General features: G+C 43.1%; 1 protein-coding gene across 2 annotated transcripts in view; it reads left to right on the top strand.

The window, feature by feature from the left end:
* The window catches only part of tmem131l (transmembrane 131 like), a 91,512-nt gene that overhangs the window by 57,668 nt on the left and 10,384 nt on the right, over positions 1-23,460 (top strand). The window contains exons 8-28 of one of the 2 annotated variants that reach the window (XM_029750125.1): positions 1,276-1,353; positions 2,800-2,980; positions 4,522-4,580; positions 4,687-4,789; positions 7,367-7,469; positions 7,707-7,851; positions 8,213-8,386; positions 10,125-10,194; positions 10,350-10,467; positions 10,710-10,779; positions 11,083-11,192; positions 11,583-11,652; positions 13,662-13,786; positions 14,292-14,434; positions 16,048-16,234; positions 16,711-16,896; positions 17,137-17,286; positions 19,104-19,722; positions 19,906-20,021; positions 20,466-20,632; positions 22,022-22,228. In XM_029750125.1, the coding sequence (XP_029605985.1) occupies positions 1,276-1,353; positions 2,800-2,980; positions 4,522-4,580; positions 4,687-4,789; positions 7,367-7,469; positions 7,707-7,851; positions 8,213-8,386; positions 10,125-10,194; positions 10,350-10,467; positions 10,710-10,779; positions 11,083-11,192; positions 11,583-11,652; positions 13,662-13,786; positions 14,292-14,434; positions 16,048-16,234; positions 16,711-16,896; positions 17,137-17,286; positions 19,104-19,722; positions 19,906-20,021; positions 20,466-20,632; positions 22,022-22,228 (3,181 nt within the window). Of the gene's footprint in view, positions 1-1,275; positions 1,354-2,799; positions 2,981-4,521; positions 4,581-4,686; positions 4,790-7,363; positions 7,470-7,706; positions 7,852-8,212; positions 8,387-10,124; positions 10,195-10,349; positions 10,468-10,709; positions 10,780-11,082; positions 11,193-11,582; positions 11,653-13,661; positions 13,787-14,291; positions 14,435-16,047; positions 16,235-16,710; positions 16,897-17,136; positions 17,287-19,103; positions 19,723-19,905; positions 20,022-20,465; positions 20,633-22,021; positions 22,229-23,460 lie in introns of both variants that reach the window. The other variant, XM_029750124.1, reaches the window with a different exon arrangement.

Here is a 23,460-nt window from a genome sequence, read left to right as displayed (position 1 = left end):
CCTTTCAAAAGTTTGGGGTCAATTAGAAATGTCACTGTTTTTTAAAGAAAATGACATTTTTGTCCATTAAAATATCATAAAATTCATCAGAAATACATTGTAGACATTGTTAATGTTGTAAATGACTATTGTAGCTGGAAACGGGTGATTAAAAAATAAAAAAATAAACACATTTTTAATGGAATATCTACATAAGCATACAGAGGCTCATTATCAGCATCTATCACTCCTGTGTTCCAATGGAAGTTGTTAGCTAATCCAAGTTGATCATTTTAAAAGACCAGTTGATCATTAGAAAACCCTTTTGCAATTATTTTAGCACAGCTGAAAACTGTTGTCCTGATTAAAGAAGCAATAAAACTGGCCTTCTTTAGACTAGTTGAGTATCTGGAGCATCAGCATTTGTGGGTTTGATTACAGGCTCAAAATGTCCAGAAACAAATAACTTTCTTCTGAAACTCGTCAGTCTGTTCTGAGAAATTATGTGAGAAATTGCCAAGAAACTGAAGATCTTGTACAGCTCCCTTCACAGAACAGCGCAAACTGTCTCTAACCAGAATAGAAAAAGGAGTGGGAGGCCCCGGTGCACAACTGAGCAAGAGGACAAGTACATTAGAGTGTCTACTTTGACAAACAGACTCCTCACAAGTCCTCAATTGGCAGCTTCATTAAAACTTCTTCAGGATAGGTGGATCCCCTGCGGGACGGTTGAGCTAACGTAGGCTAATGCGATTAGCATGAGGTTGTTGTTAATTGAGTGTATGTAAACTTCTGACCCACTGGGAATATGAAGAAAGAAAGAAATGCTGAAATAAGTCATTCTCTCTACTATTATTCTGACATTTCACATTCTTAAAATAAAGTGGTGATCCTAACTGACCTAAAACAGGGAATTTTTACTAGGATTAAAAGTCAGGAATTGTGAAAAACTGAGTTTAAATGTATTTGGCTGAGGTGTATGTAAACCTCCGACTTCAACTCTATGTTACCAATGTTTTGCTTAATTTAACCTCACATAATTAGTTTAGTTTGTTAATTATGCTACACATGCCTGTATTTATTTCTTCACTAGTCCCATTAGACTTCCATCTAAAAGAGTGGTGGATGTAATTTCGACCTTTAATCTGCATTAATGAAACTGTCTTTAATTTATTTAGTCTAATCAACATGACCTTTCCAGCTATTCATCTCATCAAATAACATTGTAATGAAGGCTGAGTTATCAACCTCCTTGATTGTAAGTTTCTACCATTGACTCTATGTTCTCTGTTACAGGAAGATTCTTCCAACATCACTATCCTGGGGCTACTGCTAGAGTGCAGTTTACCCAAGAGCATGTACAGCCAGCCGCAGGTACTGGGCATATCATTACTTTTTAAAACCACCGTTTTTACTATAATGTTGTCAATATGTAAATTGAAAGACTGAAATATGCTTTGTATTAGTTAAAAATGAACACGAGACCAAAATCTAAACAAAAACAATGCCAGACTAAACAGAAATGCATGTGTATGACCACTTGATATTTTCGAGACAACCTATTTGCGTTTTAAAGGCAAAACGTTTAAATTACAAAGTCCTTATTCCATGCTAACTGTAAGAATAACTTTGAGCGTTGATATTACAGGCATTTTCATTGCACTTATGTCCGTTACTGTTTATTTTATTATTTTTTCCAACTATTGTCAGCATGAGTGCTGAATACTCCTTAACTGTGTGTACTCACTATCTTCTTGGCTTCACGATAATCACAAGGGTTATTCTCCTGTAGTCAGTTATTACCTATGTCACATGAATTGTGGCTCTAAAGTTACTGCAGAATCATTGCTCATGATGAAATTGTTTGAAGGATTATGTGTACAGGACATATATTGAGTGAGCTGCGGTGTTGTGATATCTGACTGCAGTCTGGTTCCTCAAGAAGCCCCAAGGACAGTGGGACCACTTGCTAGACACATAATTGCTTCCTCACGAGACCTTTACTTGGCCGGGAGCTTCCCTAAGCACAGGTGGCGCAATCACCACCATGACGCAAGCCCTACCCACCACTCTATCTCCCAAACCTAACCCAACTTTGTTTTGTTTGTTTGTTCATAATGCCTTGTGAATACTTCTAGTATGGTATAACCTGGTCCCAGATCTGTTTGTGAAGTATAGCCAACTCCTATGGTCAGGGGGGATAAGCGCTAATATGGTGTCTTCAGGAAGTGGCCGGTAGTCTGTGTGTATCTGTTGTATCCACAGGGGCTTGGTGTTTGTTATTGTAGGCCCAGGTCCTGTGGCGTCTAGCCAGGGATAGATAGCTGTCTGTTTCTTAAGTCCAGGCCTGAGTCGCTCCTACTCCTAAAACGAGAAGGCCTGGTTTGAGCCGGGCTTTGCACCCCTAAGATACTGATCTTGTCAGGTTAAAGGGAGGGTTAGTGGGTTAGGTACAGTGCTGAGAGACTGGAGAGAAGCAGCTTGTTGCCCATAGTTCTGCCTCTAGCTGACTATGTATAGACTGTGTGTGTTTGTACATGCGCACACACACACACTCTCTTAGTATACTCCCACTCTTCATCTCTTCCTCGTTTACATTTCTTACACAATTTTACTCATTTGTCTCTCCCTCTGTCCCCCTTTCTCTCCCTCTGTCCCCCTTTCTTGCCCCCTATCTCTCTCCACGTTCCACTCTCCCACTAATCGCTCTTTCTACACTCCTCTTCATTCTCTCTTTGCTCTATTCAACCAACCCCCTCCCCCTTTCTCCCTCTTTGCTCCCTCTGTGTAACTGGTATGCCTTTCCTGCCGTTTCCCCAGGGGTCCTGCTTCCAGAGCATTGAGGACCATGCAGCCGGGGTGGAGCAGCGACTCAACCTCCAGATCAGGCTGTCAGAACGCACAGAACGCCCAGCTGACCTGGACAAGCTCAAGCCCTACATCATCGAGCACATCCTGGTCCTGTTGGTTGCCCCAGCGACGGGCCGCGGCTCCGCCAACGGTGGGTGTCGGGGCTAGGGGACTAGTTTTTGGGGGTGGAGGTGGGGTAAGGCATGAGAGCTAGGAATAACTTCAAATATTTTAGGATGTTGGTTGGTTTCAATACAGAATGGTGGTAGTCTGCGGGTTTAGGGACCTTTGCACCCCACCTAAAGAAACATCTGGGAGAAACACTGATTAGGATGTGGGAGCCTTACCACTGCTGTGCCGTTGAGCATATTACCACAGCTAGTTGTAGAATCAAACATGTCCTTCCCCAAATTCTCATCTTAACTATTAAAGGGGAAATGGCAAAACTGATCTTAGATCAGCCCATTGGTGCAAGTTCATCCTGTATCCTCATCACTACCACACCCCATATTACATACACAGGACCATTAGTGCTCTTATCAAGGCCGGACTATACTCTGTAGAGTAGGCTACATCTCCCTGCTAGAATATCCCTATCACACCAGGCATGTAGCCTGTAGATTGATGGTAGATTAACACTGGGTTTGTCCCAAGTGGCACCCTATTCCCTACATAGTCCACTACTTTTTACCAGGACCTTTAGGGCTCTGGTCAAAAGTAGTGCACTATATAGGAAATTGGTTGCCACTTGCGATGCAACCATTGTTTACAGTTTGGTACTAGGGGCCAGACATGGGTGATTAGATGTTCTTTCCTTGTTCTTCTGTCCACCGTCTTCTACATCATAAACAACTAAGGGATGTTTTCCATTTCCATTTTAATCTAATAGTAGACGTAATCTGGGTCATGTCAGTTTCCAACATTTTATTTCTGTGAAACGGTACTGAAACGGTGGATTTAGTGACGCCCAGTGAACGGTTGGTCATTCATTGGTTTGCCAATACAACGCAATCGATGGAGGTGAAGCGTGAACGGTAGCACAGGTACTTTTCATCCGCAGTCTCACTTGCAGAGAAACCTGAGGTTGAAAGGAATTGCCAGTGCCAAGGAAATCAGCCCCGACGTGTCAGCTCAGCGCTTTCACCCACGAAACTGCTGCACTGCTGCTGTAGAGTAGAGCACTCAGGTTTTTATGATCACAGCATACTGTAAACGTAATCACCTCCTTTCACTTAGTGCCACTGTCCAGATCAAACCAAACTGAAACCACCTAGTGAGTAACATTAGATCTAATTTTAAGTTAATTGTCACAGTCACAGTCAGTGACCTGTGAGGAGTGTTATCAGTCATTTTTTGTCTTGTGTACAACAGATGTGATTGGCATGCATGAATGGGATAGATGGGGCATTTACCTTCTACCTTGGGATGGGCATCATAGAGCATCAGCATTACGTTCTTAGATTATGTGCATGGAGTAAAGTCACAGTACCTGAGAGGATGTCAAGTAGCCCTGAAGATTGCTTTGTTATTGACTGTCTTAAGGTGGATGTATCCATTTTGTGTGCGTAGTGACACCTACTGGCGACAGAGAGAAGTGCACTTTTCAGTGTTTTGTTGGGCAGTAGTACAGTATTTATTTGATTCTGTCAATAACATGTCATTAACCTATTATGTCTTTATTCTATCCTACAGGGGAGCCAAAAATAGGAATTTATATGTTGAATTCAGGAGGAAAGAAACTTTATGTTAAGGTAAGTTTCTGTGCGAACTCAAGCAGAGTACTCATATGGAGTATTTAATATGTATTCAGTATTACCCATGCAGGAGTTTATGTTGTATCTATTTTTTTTTAATTAGGAAATACAGTTATCCAAAGTGGACAGCACTCTGGAGTTCAGCCCAGTCCTGCTGAGAGCATCAGCGACAAACTTCACAGAAGTGGCTACACTAGCCTGCAGAGGTACGTTTCAATGGCAAGGTAGAGAAATACTGGGTCTGTTTGCCGTTTATGGTAATAATGTTGATATCTTAAAAGAAAAGGAAAACCTGCAAATTTCTCTTGATATATCATCATCAAATTATTCCCACACACCTGCAACAAGCAAACTCAGCTGTGTGATATCTTTTCCAATTTTGTTGATGAGTTGATAGCATGTGTGTATATTTAAGCAATAAGGCCCAAGGTGTTGTAGTACAGTGCCTTCAGAAAGTATTCATACCCCTTGACTTATTCCACATTTTGTTTTTACAGCCTGAATTCCAAATGAAAGTGCTTTTTTTCACCCAGCTATGCACAATACCCCATAATGACGAAGTGAAAATATGTTTCTAGACAATTTTACAAAGTTGTTGAAAATGAAATACAGAAATCATCTAATTTACATAAGTATTCACACAACTGAGTGAATACTTTGTAGAAACACCATTGGCAGTGATTACAGCTGTGAGTCTTTCTGGGTAAGTCTCTAAGAGCTTTCCACACCTGCCCATTATTCTTTTCAAAATTCTAGAAAACCATTTTCAGATCTTGCCATAGATTTTCAAGTAGATTTAAGTCAAAATTGTAACTCATCCACCGAGGAACATTCACGGTCGTCTTGGTAAGCAACTCCATTGTAGATTTTTCCTTGTGTTTTAGGTTATTATCCTGCTGAAAGGTAAATTAATCTCTGTGTCTGGTGGAAAGCAGAATGAACCAGGTTTTCCTCTAGGGTTTTGTCTGTGCTTAGCTCCCATTCCATTTCTTTTTTTTTTATCCTGAAAAACTCCCCAGTCTTTAGCGATTACAAGCATACCCATAACATGATGCAGCCAACACTATGCTTGAAAACATGGAGAGTGGTACACAGTACTACTGTATTGGATTGGCCCTAAACATAACATTTTGTATTCAGGACAAAAAGTTGATTGCTTTGCCATATTTTTTGGTTGTTGCAGTATTACGTTAGTGCCTTGTTACAAACAGGATGCATGTTTTGGAATATTTGTATTCTTTACAGGCTTCCTTTTCACTTCGTCAATTAGGTTAGTATTGTGGAGTAACTGCAATGTTGTTGATCCATCCTTAGTTTTCTCCTATTACAACCATTAAACTGTAACGTCTTTTAAAGTCACCATAGAGTACCACAGTATGAGTCATAATAACCATTAAATCTAGCGGTCAAACAGGGAATTGGTTCCAATAGTTTTTCCACCGTACGTTTTTCCCATCTGAGATTTTAGAAACACTTAAAATGAGGGCTGTGTTTCATATAGGCCTACCCAGATGTGATGTTTTGATAACTGTGTAAATCTCTCTAGGACAAGGTGACTTTTATCAATATATTCGCCTGTATTTACCCCCTAAAAATGAAATGCTAATTAGATGCTAATGTAGTTATCATAAAAAAAAATAATAATAATACCATGATGATCTGGACGAGACTGCCGAATCGAGTCAAAGGTAAGAATCTGGATGAACTATCTGTTTACTAAATGTAGTAATGAATAAATTTGCAACATTTCTTGAAATGGACAATTCTGTGAGCTGTCTTGTGTAATTTTTAATTTGACACAATACATGTTAGCAACTGTGTCAGCTAGAGATGAGTTGCAGGGATTTGTAGTTTTGCATTACGTCTACTTTGAGGCTAATTAGCGTTTTAGACTCTGAGAGTAAATAGAGCCGAATATATTCATAAGTCATCTTGTCCAAGAGATTTACGTGGTTATAAAAACATCTCACCAGGGTAAGTCTACACAAAACACAGACCTTATTTTAAGTGTTTTTAAAATCCCCTATTGGGAAAAATGAATGGCAGAAGAAATTATTGGGACCATTTCCCTGTTTGACCACTATGTTTTATGGGTATTATGACACCTCCACTCTGGGCCTCTATTGGCCTCATGGTGAAATGCCTGAGTGATTTCCTTCCTCTCCGGCAACTGAGTTAAGGTAGGAAGGACGCCTGTATCTTTGTAATGACTGGGTGTATTAATACACCATCCAAAGTGTAAATTAATAATTTCACCATGCTCAAGGGGATATTCAATGTCTGCTTACCAATAGGTCCCCTTCTTTGAGAGACATTGGAAAACATCCCTGGTCTTTGTGGTTTCATCTGTGTTTGAAATTCACTGCTCGACTGGGGGACCTTACAGATAATTGTAGGTGGGGGGTACAGAGATGAGGTAGTCATTAAAAAATCATGTTAAACACTTTTATTGCACACAGAGTGAGCCCCTGCAAATTATTATGTGACTTGTTAAGCAAATATGTACTCATGAACTTGATTAGGCATGCCATAACAAAGGGGTTTAATACTTATTGAGTCAAGACAATATCAGTTATTATTTAATCAATTTTGGCTGTAAGTGTGTAATAAGTCAAGGGGTATGAGTACTTTCTGAAGGCACATATGCTTTTAATTCCATTCTAGATATGTATTTAGCTTCTATCACTATGAAAAATACAACTGACCTGTATTAGCTGGAACGTAACTTATCTACCGAGAGGAACCTCCTACTTTTAAAATCCAATGTTGACTGTGTTCAGCAGGGTCTCTGCCAGGTCAGGGTAGAAGATGCTCCAGTCATATTAGCCTACAGGTCCTGGGGAATCACACAGTGAACACTTTCCCTGGCTTCCACATCACACACAGGTAAGACCATACAGATACTCTGCTCAAAAGGAGATTTCAATTGTATTTTCTGCCTCACGGTGTGTATTTGTTAATGTTCCGTTTTCAGTTTGTATTTACAAAGTATAAAATCCAGATAACAAAAAATCGCTAGAAAATGTAGTGAATGGGTGTTAGGTTATCAACACAATTTAAGAGACAGAGTGCCTCTCTCACTCCTCCAGAGCACTTTTCAATGGTTGTCTCTCCTCTCTCCAGGGGGTTGGAGCTGTCTAGTCTCTTCCAGGTGAGACAGAGGCAGAGGGGGGCAGACCACGTGGACCTGTGGCTGACCAACACCCTCCACTTCCCCCTCGCCGTCCAGGACGCCACCCTCTCCCCGGAGTCCCAGGGCTTACTCAAGGTTAGGGGTGGTGGTCTTCTTTTGTAGTTGCGCTGGGCATCTCAGAAGATGGCTACGTCATACAAATGTGGTTCCGTGAATTCCGTTGGGATTTTTATGAAGTCGACCAGAGGTTTTTGCTTAAGGTCGATAGAAATGTCAAAGTTCAGCCCGAAAGCTATGTGCAGAAGTAATTTGCCTGGGTTTCTTTATACAGATTGGTACAAGTGCACAACTCGGCCTCTCGAAGTTTCACAGGCCTGGTTTCCCAGGTTGAAATCAGTCTCTAGTTCAAATATGAGAGAATGAGATCTGCGTAGTTATAGTTGAATCTCTTGCTATTGGTATGTCCGTGCTGACCGTCTGTGCCCCGTGCGTCAAGGTGGTCAACTTCAGCGGGGCGGTGTCAGTGCCCCAGGGTGGCTGCTGGCGGCTCCTCTCCCTGCAGCTCCTCAACAGGAGCCTGCCCCTAAACCTGCTATCCACCCTCTCCCTGACCACTGGCTTGGGTCTGGCCCTGAAACTACCCCTCCACTTTCACACCACACTGGCCAAGGTAATACTCCCAGGGACTGTCTGCATACACGCTCCTCCATACTCTCCATAGACCAGGAGTGCACATTTTTGTTTCTGCCCTAGCAATACATGCCTGATTCCACTAATCAAAGAGCCCCCTCTTTTACCTTTTAGATCATAATGAATAAGATTAATCAGCACTCATATGCTGAGATACCTTGTGGATAAACGCCCCGGACTGAGAAACACTGCCATAGACAACTGTCTATTACGTACTACTACAGTCCTGAATAACCACACTTTACACTATTACTGTCTGTTGTTCTGATCTCTATACTAATGTTTAACATCTGCTCACTCACACCTTTGTTCTGATATACTACATGTGTGAGTGTACACAGTGCATTAGGAAAGTATTCAGACCCCTTCACTTTTTCCAAATGTTACGTTACAGCCTTATTCTAAAATGGATGAAATACATTGTTTTCCTCATCAATCTACACACACTACCCCATAATGACATATCGAAAACAGGTTTTTAGAAATCTTTGCAAATGTATTTTAAATTTTTTTTTAAATGCTTTATTTACATAAGTATTCAGACCCTTTGTTATAAGACTCGAAATTGAGCTCAGGTGCATCCTGTTTCCATTGATCATCCTTGATGTTTCTACAACTTTATTGGAGTCTACCTGTGGTAAATTAACTTCATTGGACATGATTTGGAAAAGCACACACCTGTCTATATAAGGTCCCACAGTTGACAGTGCATGACAGAGCAAAAACCAAGCCATGAGGTCGAAAGAATTGTCCGTAGAGCTCTGAGACAGGATTGTGTCGAGGCACAGATCGGGGGAAGGGTAACAAAACATTTCTGCAGCATTGAAGGTCCCCAAGAACACAGTGGCCTCCATCATTCTTCAGTGGCCTTCCATTCTTAAATGGAAGAAGTTTGGAACCATCAAGACTCTTCCTAGAGCTGGCCGCTCGGCCAAACTGAGCAATCGGGGGAGATGGGCCTTGGTCACTCTGACAGAGATGGGAGAACCTTCCAGAAGGACAACAATATCTGCAGCACTCTACCAATCAGGCCTTTATTGGAGTGGCCAGATGGAAGCCACTCCGCTTGGAGTTTGCCAAAAGGCAAAGGACTCTGACCAGGAGAAACAAGATTCTCTGGTCTGATGAAAACAAGATTGAACTCTTTGCCCTGAATGCAAAGCATCATGTCTGGATGAAACCTGGCACCATCCCTACGGTGACGCATGGTGTTGGCAGCATCATGCTGTGGGGATGTTTTTCAGCGGCAGAGACTGGGAGACTAGTCAGGATCGAGGGAAAGAAGAACGGAGAAAAGTACAGAGAGATCCTTGATGAAAACCTGCTCTAGAGCGCTCAGGACCTCAGACTGGGGTGAAGGTTCAACACAGGAGAGGCCCAGACTTGAACCCAATCGAAATAGTGAGTAAAGGGTCTGAATACTTATGTAAAATTTCAGTTGTAATAAAATTCTTCATTTGCAAACATTTCTTAAAAAACTGTTTTTTCTTTGTCATTATAGAGTATTAGATTGATGAGGGGGAAAAATAAAATTTTATCAATTTTAGAATAAGGCTGTAACGTAACAAAATGTGGAAAAAGTCAAGGGGTCTGAATACTTTCCGAATCCACTGTGTGTGTGTGTGTGTCCAAGCTAACAAACGGTCAAACGGCATTATATTTATATGACATTCGTTCAGCCAAAAATAACGGTGTGTGTTTGTGTGTTCCCTCTCCAGCAGGGTAATGTTGTGTTTGAAGCGGAGGGGGAGTGTGGCCGACTATGTCCTCTCAGACTGTCAGAAGCAGGTGAGACGTGTGTGTGTGTGTGTGTGTGTGTGCGCGCACACAATTGTGGCGTGCATGCATGAGTCATTGGTCTCTGCTGTTGGTACAGTGTGTGTTTGACTGATATGTGTGCAGGTGTGTGGTCCACTCAGGCTGTGTTGTATGGCTGTTTCCAGGTCGTGTCCAGTGGCAGCGCTCTCTCCTCCCAGACTCCTCCTCCTGGATGCTGGACAGCAGACTAGCCTCAGAGCTCTGCGCTCGCTGGCAAATCCGCAAAGACCAGCTGCCCTGCAGGTGAGACACACGGTTGTTCACTTCCCTCCTTTAGTCTATGTCTGGTCACTCCTACACACACACACACACACACACACACACACAACATTTTTCCTACCCTCAGTGACTTGTACATTATCTAGTCACTCTAACACCTATCACTTATAATGGCGGTGGGCCACACACACACACACATACACACACACACACACACACACACTTACAATACACTTACAGTTCCTATTTTCTTCTGTTCACTAAAGGTGGCCAAGACTACCAGCGGAGACCTCGTCCCCTCTAGACTTTGGTGCTGTCCCTGTCAATGAAAGCAAGGTAACCCAAACATGTTTTTATCACACACTAATAGTTGAATAACTCTGTTGTACATCTAGTCAACAATTCAGCTGCAGCAGTTGGAGGATTTGAGATATTTGTAATGAGGGAAAAAAAGAAGAAAAAAAACTCTACACTTTTAACATTAGTATGCTTTTCTATTGCAATGTTTTGTTTTGCATTAGTATGCTTTTCCATTGCAATGTGTCCAGCTGTGAGCCATGGAAACCAAATGCAATTGTCAATGTACAATACAATGTACAATACAATACATACATTTTGAACTTTGAACTTTTCCCCCAGGTTAAGCTGCTGACTCTGAAGAACCCCTCCTCCTCTGTGGTGTGTGTGGAGATCAGAGCCCTCTCCCTGTACCCGGCCCCCCTGGAAGCCCTTGACCTCCTCACCAAATGGTACGAACCCAAGGACACCTCCCCTCACCATTAGTTGCACAGGAGATGCACTCCCTTGGGTGCGTCTCAATAGTCTATAGTGGCTTCCTCTCCTCATCTCCTTTCCTTCATCTGCACTGAAGTGAAACAACTGGACCATACTGCTTTCATCTATAGTGCGTTTTGAGATCAGAGGAAGGAATGGAAAGTCACTTCACACTATTGTAACAAATTCCTTCGCGTTAGTTTCCCGCTCCTTAAAGGGACAGTTCATGCAAATATTTGTGGATTTTAGACAGAACTGCCCCTTTAACATTGCAGTTTAGTACCAGTTAGCTCTGTGTCTCTTGTAGGTGTTATTGATGAGGCGTCTCACTGTTTGGCCTCCTACTCTCTTCCCTGTTTCTCCAGGTTCAATATCAGCCCCCTCTCTGTCAACATCAGCACTACAGAGTTCACTCTGCTGCATGCAGAGCACAAGGTAGGATGCTGTGCATTCTGGGAGAGGGTAGTTTGTCTGTTCCACTGTCTGCCTATGGGACTGGGGTTGCTGTAACGTATTAGGTGTAGGGATGGGGGGAAAATACAGTAGAGTATAGCGATATTATTTTAGCCGATTTTTATATATAAATTGCTACGTACTTAACGTAAACTAACGCTAGTCGACTGTACCTGCGCCAAAACTCTGGTATTTCTCATCCTATAGCTTGTTTCCCATCTTCTTTTTAAAACTTGTTTTCTCATGGCTCTCTCGTTTCTCTGCAGCAAACGCATGTGAGCAATATGTTTGGAACATCGAATCACAATAAAATCACAGTATCGAATCTCAATACATATAGAGTCGTGATACATATAGGGTGCATTCGGAAGGTATTCGGACACCTTTACTTTTTCCACATTTTGTTATGTTGCACCCTTATTCGAAAATGTATTAAATACATTTTTCCCTCATCAATCTACAGACAATACCCCATAATGACAAAGCAAAATGTATTTTTTTTTTTTATGTTTGCAAATGTAAAAAAAAAAAAACGGATCACTTTTACATAAGTCTTCAGACCCTTTACTCAGTACTTTGTTGAAGCACCTTTGGCAACAATTACAGCCTTGAGTCTTCTTGGGTATGACGCTACAAGCATGGCACACCTGTATTTGGTGAGTTTCTCCCATTATCCTCTGCAGATCCTCTCAAGCGCTGTCAGGTTGGATGGGGAGCATCGCTGCACAGCTATTTTCAGGTCTCTCCAGAGATGTTCGATCAGGTTCACGTCCGGGCTTTGGCTGGGCTACTCAAGGACATTCAGAGACTTGTCCCGAAGCCGTTCCTGCGTTGTCTCGGCTGTGTGCATAGGGTCGGGTCGTTGTCCTATTGGAAGGTGAACCTTCACCCCAGTCTGAGGTCCTGAGTGCTCTGGAGCAGGTTTTTTATCAAGGATCTCTGTACTTTGCTCCGTTTATCAATTGAATTTGCCACAGGTGGACTGTAGAAACATCTCAAGGATGATCAATGGAAACTTATGTAAAATGTTTTATTTTTTATTTGCTCAAATTTAAAGAAACTTTTCACTTTGTCATTATGGGGTATTGTGTATAGATTGATGAGGGGAAAAATTGACTTTGTCCATTTTAGAATAAGGCTATAACGTAACAAAATGTGGAAAAGGGGAAGGGGTCTGAATACTTTCCAAATGCACTTTACAGTATTGTGTATCGTGATATTGTTTCGTAAGGTCCCTCGCCGTTCCAAGCCCTAGTGTAGACGCTGATCTTGGGTCAGCGTCTACACTTTTCCCCCATTTAATGGTTAAGGTTAGCAATGGCGGAGGGGAAGCTGATCCTAGTTCTGTACCTAGGGGAAATTTCACCCCGTAGCAATAGATTACAATGACAGGAAATGTTTGAGAGCTCATTGTTTACTGCTCCCAAGTGTGCTATTTTATTGACCTACGGTGGGTAGCTAGCTAAGTCACCAACTTTGCAGCGAACATGGAGCATTTGCTGTCTTTTTATTGCGTTATTCTTTGGTCCTTATTGCATTTTGATGCATGTATTTTAGTCATTCCGTTCTTTTGACACTCCAGCTCAGATTTTCTCAATCCACTCCTAGGGAATCCAGGTTAGTGCTGGGCTAGCACAAATATGTGAACCCCCTGGGGGTCCCCCCCCCAGGAATGGATTGAGAAACACTGCTCTAGTTATGGGAAACCAATGCCGTCTTTAATCATTGGCTTTGGTGTCCCAGGTCTGAATCGGTCCATGATTAGTAGAGAATGAAAGCCAGGGGGCCGTATGTATCAAGCGTCTCAGCCCTTTTAGATCAAAATGGACAGGCAAGACCTGATCCTAGATCAGCACTCCTACTCTTGATATGCCTGATTACAGACAACCCCAGAAGTGTTTCAGCTGTCCAGGAGACCGCAGTTGAATAATACTCGTTATATATAAAGTGTGCTCATGCAGTGATATATTAACCCTGTGTGTTGTCTGCAGGGCGGGGAGAGTGTGAGGGGAGAGGGAGCGCTGCGTCTCCTCCTCCAGCCGTGGGAGAGCAGGGAGGTGGCCGTGGTGTTCACCCCCTCCGAACACAAACCCACCACCACCATCCTACTCATCAGGTACACTACGATTGACACCTCTACATTTTGACACGTTCTTAGAAAAAGTCTTCTGATTTTCATGTTGTCATGTACATACAAAGGCAAAATGACCACATAAACAGTACTGCGAATAATTCCCCCCCCCCCCCGTACCAGTAGTTGTAGTCTCTCGTGCATGCAAGATCTTAATATGAGCACTGATATTACAGTAGTTATTGCAGTACAATGTGAACATGTAGCTTTGTGCGTGATATTATTCCACGTTTGTGGTTGTTTTGGTCAATAATGGAGCCAAGCTAGATGGAACCAGGTATTTTAATGATGTTTGCCAGATGGTGCCATGTGCTGTCGGTTTTGGTGACTCTCAGCATTGGTGACCGTCTAGTCTCGAGTTGCCATTATTTTCAGGTGTCGTCTGTCACTCTACTGTTGGAGCGCGAGCAAGTGAGAGTCGGGGAGCTGAGTCTAGAGACAGTCTGACTCTGTCTCTTTCTCTTTTTTTCTCTGTCTCTCTTTGTCTCAGGAACAATCTGACAGTGTTTGACATGGTGATGGTGCGGGGTCATGGGTCCAAGGAGTTGCTGAGGGTGGGGGGCAAGCTGCCGGGACCCGGAGCCTCATTACGCTTTAATGTCCCTCAGTCCACCCTCATGGAGTGCCGAGACGGTGAGCCAACCACTGTTAATTTTATATTTGTCATTTATCCTCCTTTCTCTCATTGAGATGAAAATCAATTTTGTGCTCCTAGTGGCAATCACGACAATCAATGAGTTACTCCTAAAAAATCTATGATAGGGTTTGATTATATTTAAGTGCAGTATATGTAAGGCTGGGTAACGTGGCCAAAATATCATATCACGGTATAAAAAAAGGGTGGTATTTTATGTTTTTGAATATTTAAAGTTTTACATTTGCTTTATGAGTAATATGTGACCCTAGGCTGGCAACACATACATTCTAACTAATTTCAATGGGTCTTTCTCCATTCTGATTTGTTTTATACTGTTCAGTTCAACTTCAACCAAAAATAATTTATACAATTCTGCACTTATTTGAAATAATTTCCACACTGCCACGTAGGGCTGCACGATATGGGCAAACAATCTACACCTTATTTTTAACCAGTTGTTGCAATTGCGATTTGACTTGCGATTTAGAGCAACAACTGATTATTCAAATTCTATAGTTAGACTATAATAGTGGGCACTTTGAATACAGTGTTGTTTGACATGACAACAAATGAAAATGCCAGGGAGGAGATATTAGGACAGGGTAGGAACCAAAGTGTTGATATGGGTTTCCTAGGGGGACCTATAATCTTTGACTACATTGAATGTTTTCTCTTAGCTACTTCTAAGATATTCATGCTTTGCATATTCCTCTTTGATTTAGAAGATACTGTTGCACAAACAGCATGCTGATTTAGGTCTACACCATCACTGGTATTAACAGGCTGTATAGCTAATTACATTTGCTCTGACTCAGTACATTGATTAGCATTAGCGGCTAACAAGATTTAGGCCCAAAATGCTAAAAAAAAGACAAACTAGCTGTTTGCAGACATAAGAAACACAAACCACGTGTAATAATAGAACGTTAGTGGATTTACGTTAGTAACGTTAGTGGATTTATATTAAGAAGCAAAGTGAAAACAGCATCATTGTTATCAACATAGTTAGGGAAAGAGGGGTCTGTGTTGAATAACGGTATATTGTTAAATACGTTGTACTGCTCTGCCCTAAGTATACAGTATGTAGCTAGATCTTATTAGATGTTTGTTCATTTTTAAATGCATTACTAATACACTTCATTAGTCAAGGCAAATGATGGTGCTTCATAGTGATGGCAAAGTGAATTCAATACATTTCAGGTTAATTTGCAATTCAAACTCTATTGTAAGGTCCTTGAATTTGAAACTAGGCTACTTAATCATTGTCTTATTATTAGTGGTGGTAGTTCTGCTGTACAACCTGTCATCCTTTAATAAACTCCTTTTAATGGCACAAAGAATATTTTTTATTTTTTATTGAACTGACAATAAAGCGTGCCTTATCTGTGTGTTCTCCTACCAAGGCTAATTAATCCTTGGTGACATACCAAATGTCACCCTATTCCCTTTATAGTGAAGTATTTGGTCAAAAGTAGGGACCCTGGTCAAAAGTAGTGCGTTATAAAAGGAATAGGGTTCTATTTGGGACTCAGCCCATGTCTTGCTCTACTGTTCTTAAGACTGTGTGGCAGGCTACTTTCTGAAATTCTTCCTCCCATCTACCTCCCAGGCCTGCGCACCAACAAGCCTCTGTTTGCCATCTGGAAGAGCTTCAAGGTGGAGAACGCCGGGGAGCTACCCCTTACGGTCACGTCCATGAACATCAACGGCTACAACTGCCAGGGCTTCGGCTTCGAGGTGCTGCAGTGCAGGTCCTTCAGCCTGGACCACAACTCCTCCTCCGAGATCACCATTGCGTGAGTCAAATGTCGGAAGAATGGATGCAGATTGTTGTTGAACCTATTTTATGTCAACATATTTTGTATTAACTCAGCAGTAGTGTACATGTGTCAGGTTACTTTCAAGTGAAGGGTACATGAAGTAAAGTAATGAAAGAAAAGTAGATCTATCATTTTTGTATTCTGTCCGAACGCAAACATCAAGACGTTTGTATTGTTTAGTAAATTCTTGTAATACGAGACATATCAAGTTTTGACATTTGTAATGCTCATTGACCTCATCTTCTTCTTGCCTTTCCCCCCCACTGTCTCAACTTCTATTTTCTCTTTATCTCTTTCTTCCCTCTCTGGTTGTCTCCCCTCTCCCCCACTTCCTTTTCACCCTCCTCTTTTCCCCCTTAATTGCTCGCTCTCTCTTTTTCTCCTTCTCTTACTCTACCTTCTCCCCCTCTCCTCACCTCTCTCTTTCTCCACCCACTTTCTCCCTCCTCTAGGTTCACTCCAGACTTCACGTCGTCCTGGGTGATCCGGGACCTGACCCTGGTGACGTCGCGCGGCTCATCGTTCCCCTTCACCCTCAACGTGACGCTGCCCCACCACATGCTGCCCCTCTGTGCCCAAGTAGTGCCCGGCCCCAGCTGGGAGGAGACATTTTGGGTGGTCACCCTCATCTTCACCTGGTCAGTGCCACCTCGAGACGCATAGACCAGTACCAACTTAGAGCCAAGTTTGGGTGATGAAAAGCCAATGTCATACACAGCTTCATGATTTTTTCCCCCCCAGAAATAAAACAGGTTTCAGGTTGAAAGACAATGTACTTTGACTACCCAACCAGATTACCAGTGTCTACTACTTTGTGAATTGGTTGATACTGGTATCACCAATGAATAACCGGCCATATTCTTTCTCTCTCCTCTCAGCTTCTCCCTGGCAGGTGTTTGTCTGATGGCTTTCTACCAGGCCCAGTACATCCTGACTCAGTTCTCCAGCCCCACCCCCCGGAGCATCCACAACTCTGCCCTGTCCCGGGACAACGGCCCCGTCAACAACATCACCCCCAACGGAGTCAAGTAAGACACTGTGGAATATATTTTACAAGAGACCCGTTTCCAATCAAATATTTGTACATAAAATCAACAGTTTTATATGGTTCCAAATAGAGGTCGACCGATTAATCAGCAGGGCCGATTTCAAGCTTTCATAACAATCGGTAATCTGCATTTTTGGACGCCGATTACATTGCACTCCGCGAGGATACTGCGTGGCAGGCTGACCACCTGTTACGCGTGTGCAGCAAGGAGCCAAGGTAAGTTGCTAGCTAGCATCAAACTTATCTTATAAAAAACAATCAATCTTAACATAATCACTAGTTAACTACACATGGTTGACGATATTACTAGTATATCTAGCTTGTCCTGTTGCATATAATCAATGCGGTGCCTGTTAATCTATCATCGAATCACAGCCTACTTCGCCAAACGGGGGATGATTTAACAAGCGCATTCGCGAAAAAAGCACTGTCGTTGCACCAATGTGTACCTAAACATAAACATCAATGCCTTTCTTAAAATCAATACACAAGTATATATTTTTAAACCTGCATATTTAGTTAATATTGCCTGCTAACATGAATTTATTTAAACTAAGGAAATTGTGTCACTTGCGTTCTGTGCAAGCAGAGTCTGGGTATATGCAGCAGTTTGGGCCACCTGGCTCGTTGCGAACTGTGTGAAGACCATTTCTTCCTAACAAAGACCGTAATTAATTTGCCAGAATTTTACATAATTATGACTAACATTGAAGGTTGTGCAATGTAACAGGAATATTTAGACCCGTTAGATGGATAAAATACGAAACGGTTCCGTATTTCACTGAAAGAATAAACCTTTTGTTTTCGAAATGATAGTTTCCGGATTTGACCATATTAATGACAGGCACATAATTCTGTGTGTTTATTATATTATAATTAAGTCTGATTTGCTAGAGCAGTCTGACTGAGCGGTGGTAGGCAGCAGCTGGATCGTAAGCATTCATTCAAACCGTACTTTCCTCCGTTTGCCAGCAGCTTTTCGCAATGCTCGAAGCACAGCGCTGTTTATGACTTCAAATCTATCAACTCCCGAGATTAGGCTGGCAATACTATAGTGCCGCCTATAAGAACATCCAATAGTCAAAGGTCTATGAAATACAAATGGTATAGAGAGAAATAGTCCTGTAATAACTACAACCTAAAACTTCTTAACTGGGAATATTGAAGACTCGTGTTAAAGGGAACCACCAGCTTTCATATGTTCTCATGTTCTGAGCAAGGAACTTAAACGGTAGTTTTTTTACATGTCACATATTGCACTTTTACTTCTCCAACACTGTGATTTTGCATTATTTAAACCAAATTGAACATGTTTCATTATTTATTTGAGACTAAATTGATTTTATTTATTTGTTTATATTAAAATAAAAGTGTTCATTCAGTATTGTTGTTATTGTCAAAATTACAAATATATATAAAAATCGGCCGATTAATCGGTAACGGCCTTTTGAGTCCTCCAATAATCGCTATCGGCATTGAAAAATCATAATCGGTCGACCTCTAATCAAATCAAATGTATTTATATAGTCCTTCTTACATCAGCTGATATAAGACCTCTAGTTGCCAATATAAAGCATTATTAAAGTTAGACGTTTCAGTGGTACTTGATTTAACTCTTGGTAAAACACTCCAGTACAGCAATGTTGTCGAAGTAGCTGCATATTATCTACGTAAATCTGAACTGATTTTGTTCTATAAATGAAGCTTGTCACCCATTTGATTAGCTGGTGATAATACACTGTTATGGGTTTACACATAGTCTCTCTAACTAGTTTTTTTGTTTTTCTCCGTGTCCAGTAAAATGAAGGGCAGCTGCAAGACGTACGTGGACACCTGCCACAACTCTGACAAAGGAAAGGGGCGTGGCTCCCCGGCGGTGGCCAACGGCTCCACCCCCCGGGCCCAGCCATTCTCCAACTCCTCCTCCTCCAAGAAGGGTGCCTCCACCACCCCCTCCCAGCCGCAGAAGAAACACAAGGTGTCCGTTTACTACGGCAAGTACAAAACCAGCTCCTACGCCACAGCGGCGACGGCCGCCACGGCGACCGAGGAAGAGCGGGAGCTAGACTTAACGCCCGACCTGGGAACCCTGGAACCTGACCTGAGCACGGACGCCTGCAACAACAACGAGCCCACGTTCCTCTGTCAAATCGACGTTAAGAAAACGACACAGCACTTTAAGGAAGCCCCACCACAGAGCGCCGCCCAGCGGGAGGACAGCAAAGGGCCGGCGGCGGTTATGTTTCCCGTGGAAACGCAGGCCTGCTTCCCCGACAATATCACCATGGGCCCAGGTCCCCGACCGGGTCTCCTGCTGTGCAGCCCCGTGACAGAGAAAGGGTGCGGCCTCCGTACACATTCGCAGTTTGCGGAGAAGAGGGACACAACGGCGAAAAGGGACAACTCTGAGCTAGAGGTGAGAGAGAGAGATAGGGTGATCAATTGGCTATTACTTGGTTTTATTTGATAGCTTGCTCTGATGCTTGTGGCCTGGTTACTCCTATAGCTCTGTAGAGATGTTTTTTTGTGTGCAATCTAAGTACTTCAGTACAGGGTGGAAATGTGAATTGAATATTTATCTCGTTTTCTCTCCCTCCAGACCAGAGAGGATGGTAAAATCCAGAGGAAGAAGGCAGAGAAGACAGAGGCTGGTGTCCCAGCCGGGAACAGCAAGGCAAAGAAGAGTCGGAAGAAGAACACAGAGGGGGTTTCTGGGTACGTGGCATCTTCAAATCGATAGAGATGATAGACAAGGGTGCTCACTTACAAATTAGTCTTGACAAATGGTTTGGTGCAGAATTCCAATTGTAAAATCTATAGAGAATGAAATTGACATCACTCAAAGGACAATCTTCAATAAGTCATTGCTTGCCTTATACTTGGGACTTGGACCTGTTCATCCCACACAGATGTGATGCACCTTATTCACATCGTGGCCATTTGTTCATTGACCAAAGTAAAACATTTACGTTAATATTTTCTAACTGGGCAGGATGTGAATTTGATTATTTAGATTTGGGGTTGATTTAAATTGGAGAAACAACCGTTAATTAGCTACCCCCAGCAGTCGTTTATAGTAGAACGTTCAGGTCTGTAACCCTGTTGATTGTTGAATTGCTGCGGGAAATGTAGTGACATTGGTCTTCGCTGTTCCCAAAGGCTACCTGAACACAGCGTGGTTGTGACATCAGTGCAGGAGAGGGAACCGGAGTGGAGAACGGGAGAACAACAGATGAACGGAACCCGCATTCGGAACCGCTGCTCCACAGGAAAACCAGACGCACCGAAGCCCAGCCGCAACCCCGACAGCCCCCTCAAACAGAACGGTGGGTACATATACATACACACACCAGGGTTTCCGTTAGGAAAATGTGGTCGGGGACATTTGACCAGCAACCTTTTTAGTTGACCGGACTTTTGAGAAATTATCGGACCCATATGCATTGGATGTGTAACCTGATTAGGTCGTCCACCCATGGTGCTCAGAATGACAGAAATCACATTTAGAAAATGGTAATTAATGTTAACAAAACATGCAAGTCGAGGATGCAACGATGTGCGCGGTCCTTCTTACTGAATTCTGACGTGCACTTTGAAGATGTTTAGAAAAACTGTCCCCATTTCCTCAGCGAAGACAAGTAACCAACAGCAAAATCACTGGCCTGTCAATCTACTATCCCCCATAGTAGAAAGGTTTACCTATTCTATTGATCACCTTGTCTAGAAAGAAATCCCCTATACCAGACAGACTCTGGGACAGTTGTGGGATGATAGATCCCTAGTTCATACAACCAGTAGGCCTAGTAGGCTACATAACAATGTGTGATGCAACAGATCACAACGTTTAGCTCAAAATGTTGATCAACTATTATTTCTTCACATAAGCGCAGCAATGCACACAGGGCAGCAGGCTACACAGGGCAGCAGGCTACACAGGGCAGCAGGCTACACAGGGCAGCAGGCTACACAGGGCAGCAGGCTACACAGGGCAGCAGGCTACACAGGGCAGCAGGCTACACGCGGATGTTCGTTCCATAATGCAATTCGCAGGAAAACACTTGTCACAACACATGCGAGCGGTTTCATATTTTATAGGCCAAAAGCGAGCTATTACCAGATAACGTAAACCCTGACAAACACACAGACACACACTGAAAAAGCTGGGACATCTATGGTCACACACCACAACCACTTGATAACCTGTGTGGCTATCGCTGTCAGTTTGTGGCTAACTTGACCGAAGTTCAACCCTACCCCTCGCCTAAACCAATCATGTTAGAAGCCCTCTGCTGCCTCTGTGATGCTCTGGACATCTCAGAGCGGATTTACACCTGACTGACCACACGTATCTGCCACTGTGCCTTTTCTTTTTCAACACATTGCCGTGGTAGACTCTACAGTACATATCCTGTTTTGTCACATTTTCAGAAACACTGGAATTCCCAATTAAATGTGATGGCTAAAGACGTAAGTGAATGAGTGAAAGTTAATAGATTGACATTTTATATTGAATATTGGACAGTCCTCAGCGTCTCTTTCTTGACACTTTATTTAAACAGTTGGAAACAGAAGGGAAGATAGGCAAGTGGGAGAACCGTAGGAAGGGTGGATATGGGCAATTGAAGGGATTGAGCAGTGTATTTGACTGGAGTGTTACAGCTAGGCCACGGGCTTTACACAGTCCTCAACATCTCTCTCCCTCCTTCCTGTTGTAGGTGTGTGTCTGGTGCGGCCACGGCGGAAGTGCGCGGAGCGGCGCGTGGCGTGCGAGTCGGGCTCAGACTCGGGCAGCTCGTCGGGCAGCGTGCGGGCCAGCCGCGGCAGCTGGGGCAGCTGGAGCTCTGCCAGCAGCATTGAGGGAGACAAGGACCCCAGCGCCCCACACCACCGCACACACCACTGCACTACTTCAGCCAGGAAAAGTATGGACCCACTACTGCTGTATACCCACTCACACACACATACACAACACACATACTGCACTATATACAATGCACGTACACAAGCACACTTGTCTATACACTGAGTGTACAAAACATTAGGAACACCTGCTCTTTCCATGACAGACTGACCAGGTAAATCCAGGTGAAAGCTATAATCCATTATTGATGTCACTTGTTAAATCCACTTCAATCAGTGTAGATGAAGGGGAGGAGACAGGTTAAAGATGGATTTTCAAGCTTTGAGACAATTGAGACATTGTGTATGCGTGCCATTCAGAGGGTCAATGGGCAACACAAAATATTTAAGTGCCTTTGAACGGCATATGGCAGTAGGTGGTCAGGCGCACCGGTTTGTGTGTGAAGAACTGCAACGCTGATGTTTTGTACACTCAGTGTATATACACTCCCCTCTCTCGCTACTGCAGCGACCACTGCACTGCTCTTATCATGGAACATGCCCATCGAGCACGGCTCTCCAACCCTGTTCCAGGAGAGCTACCGTCTGTAGGTTTTCACTTTATCCCTAATCTAGCACCACGGTTAGTTAATAACAATGGGCCAGCGCTCCTAACCACTAGGCTAGCTGCCGCCCCACCGGGGTTGGAGCGTGAACCTACAGGAAGGTAGCTCTACAGGAACAGGGTCACAGATTGACTTCAGGGAATGTGTTTTTGTCCCTGGTCCCTACATATTACTACTGTAAGTCGCTCTGGATAAGAGCGTCTGCTAAATGACTAAAATGTAAATGTAATATTGCTCCTTTACTATTCCCAATAGTTCTCTCCTCTGTTGCTCTGTCTTTCGTCAGCATAGACATGTGTCTCCATTCCATCCCACACAGGTGCTTCTCATCAAAATGTCCTCCTTTCATCCCAGAATATTAAGTCCGGACCTAGGCTCTGGAGCTTGGGGGGTTGGAAGTGGGACTGGGGACTCTACAGAGCACCATGGTGCTGGGTTAGGTTAGGTCAGATGTTTACCTGTCCTTTGGCTCTGAGGGACTTTGTCTGTCTTGGCTAGGGCTGAGATTCCCAAATTCCTCATCTCTAAATCCACCTCAGTGTACACCTCATCAGACATGGAAATGTTGCACCCGTCTTTCACCTCACCTGTTCTCCGTCTCTTTTCTCTCCCTCTTTCTTTCTCACTCCCTCTCTCTGTCTACCGCTGCTCTCTCTGTCTACCGCTGCTCTCTCTCTGTCTACCGCTGC

The sequence above is a fragment of the Salmo trutta genome, chromosome 4 (genome assembly GCF_901001165.1).
Source record: "Salmo trutta chromosome 4, fSalTru1.1, whole genome shotgun sequence".
Classification (NCBI taxonomy): Eukaryota; Metazoa; Chordata; class Actinopteri; order Salmoniformes; family Salmonidae; genus Salmo; species Salmo trutta.
The sequence above is the reverse complement of the archived record's forward strand: the minus strand, read 5'-3'. Positions and strand labels throughout refer to the sequence as shown.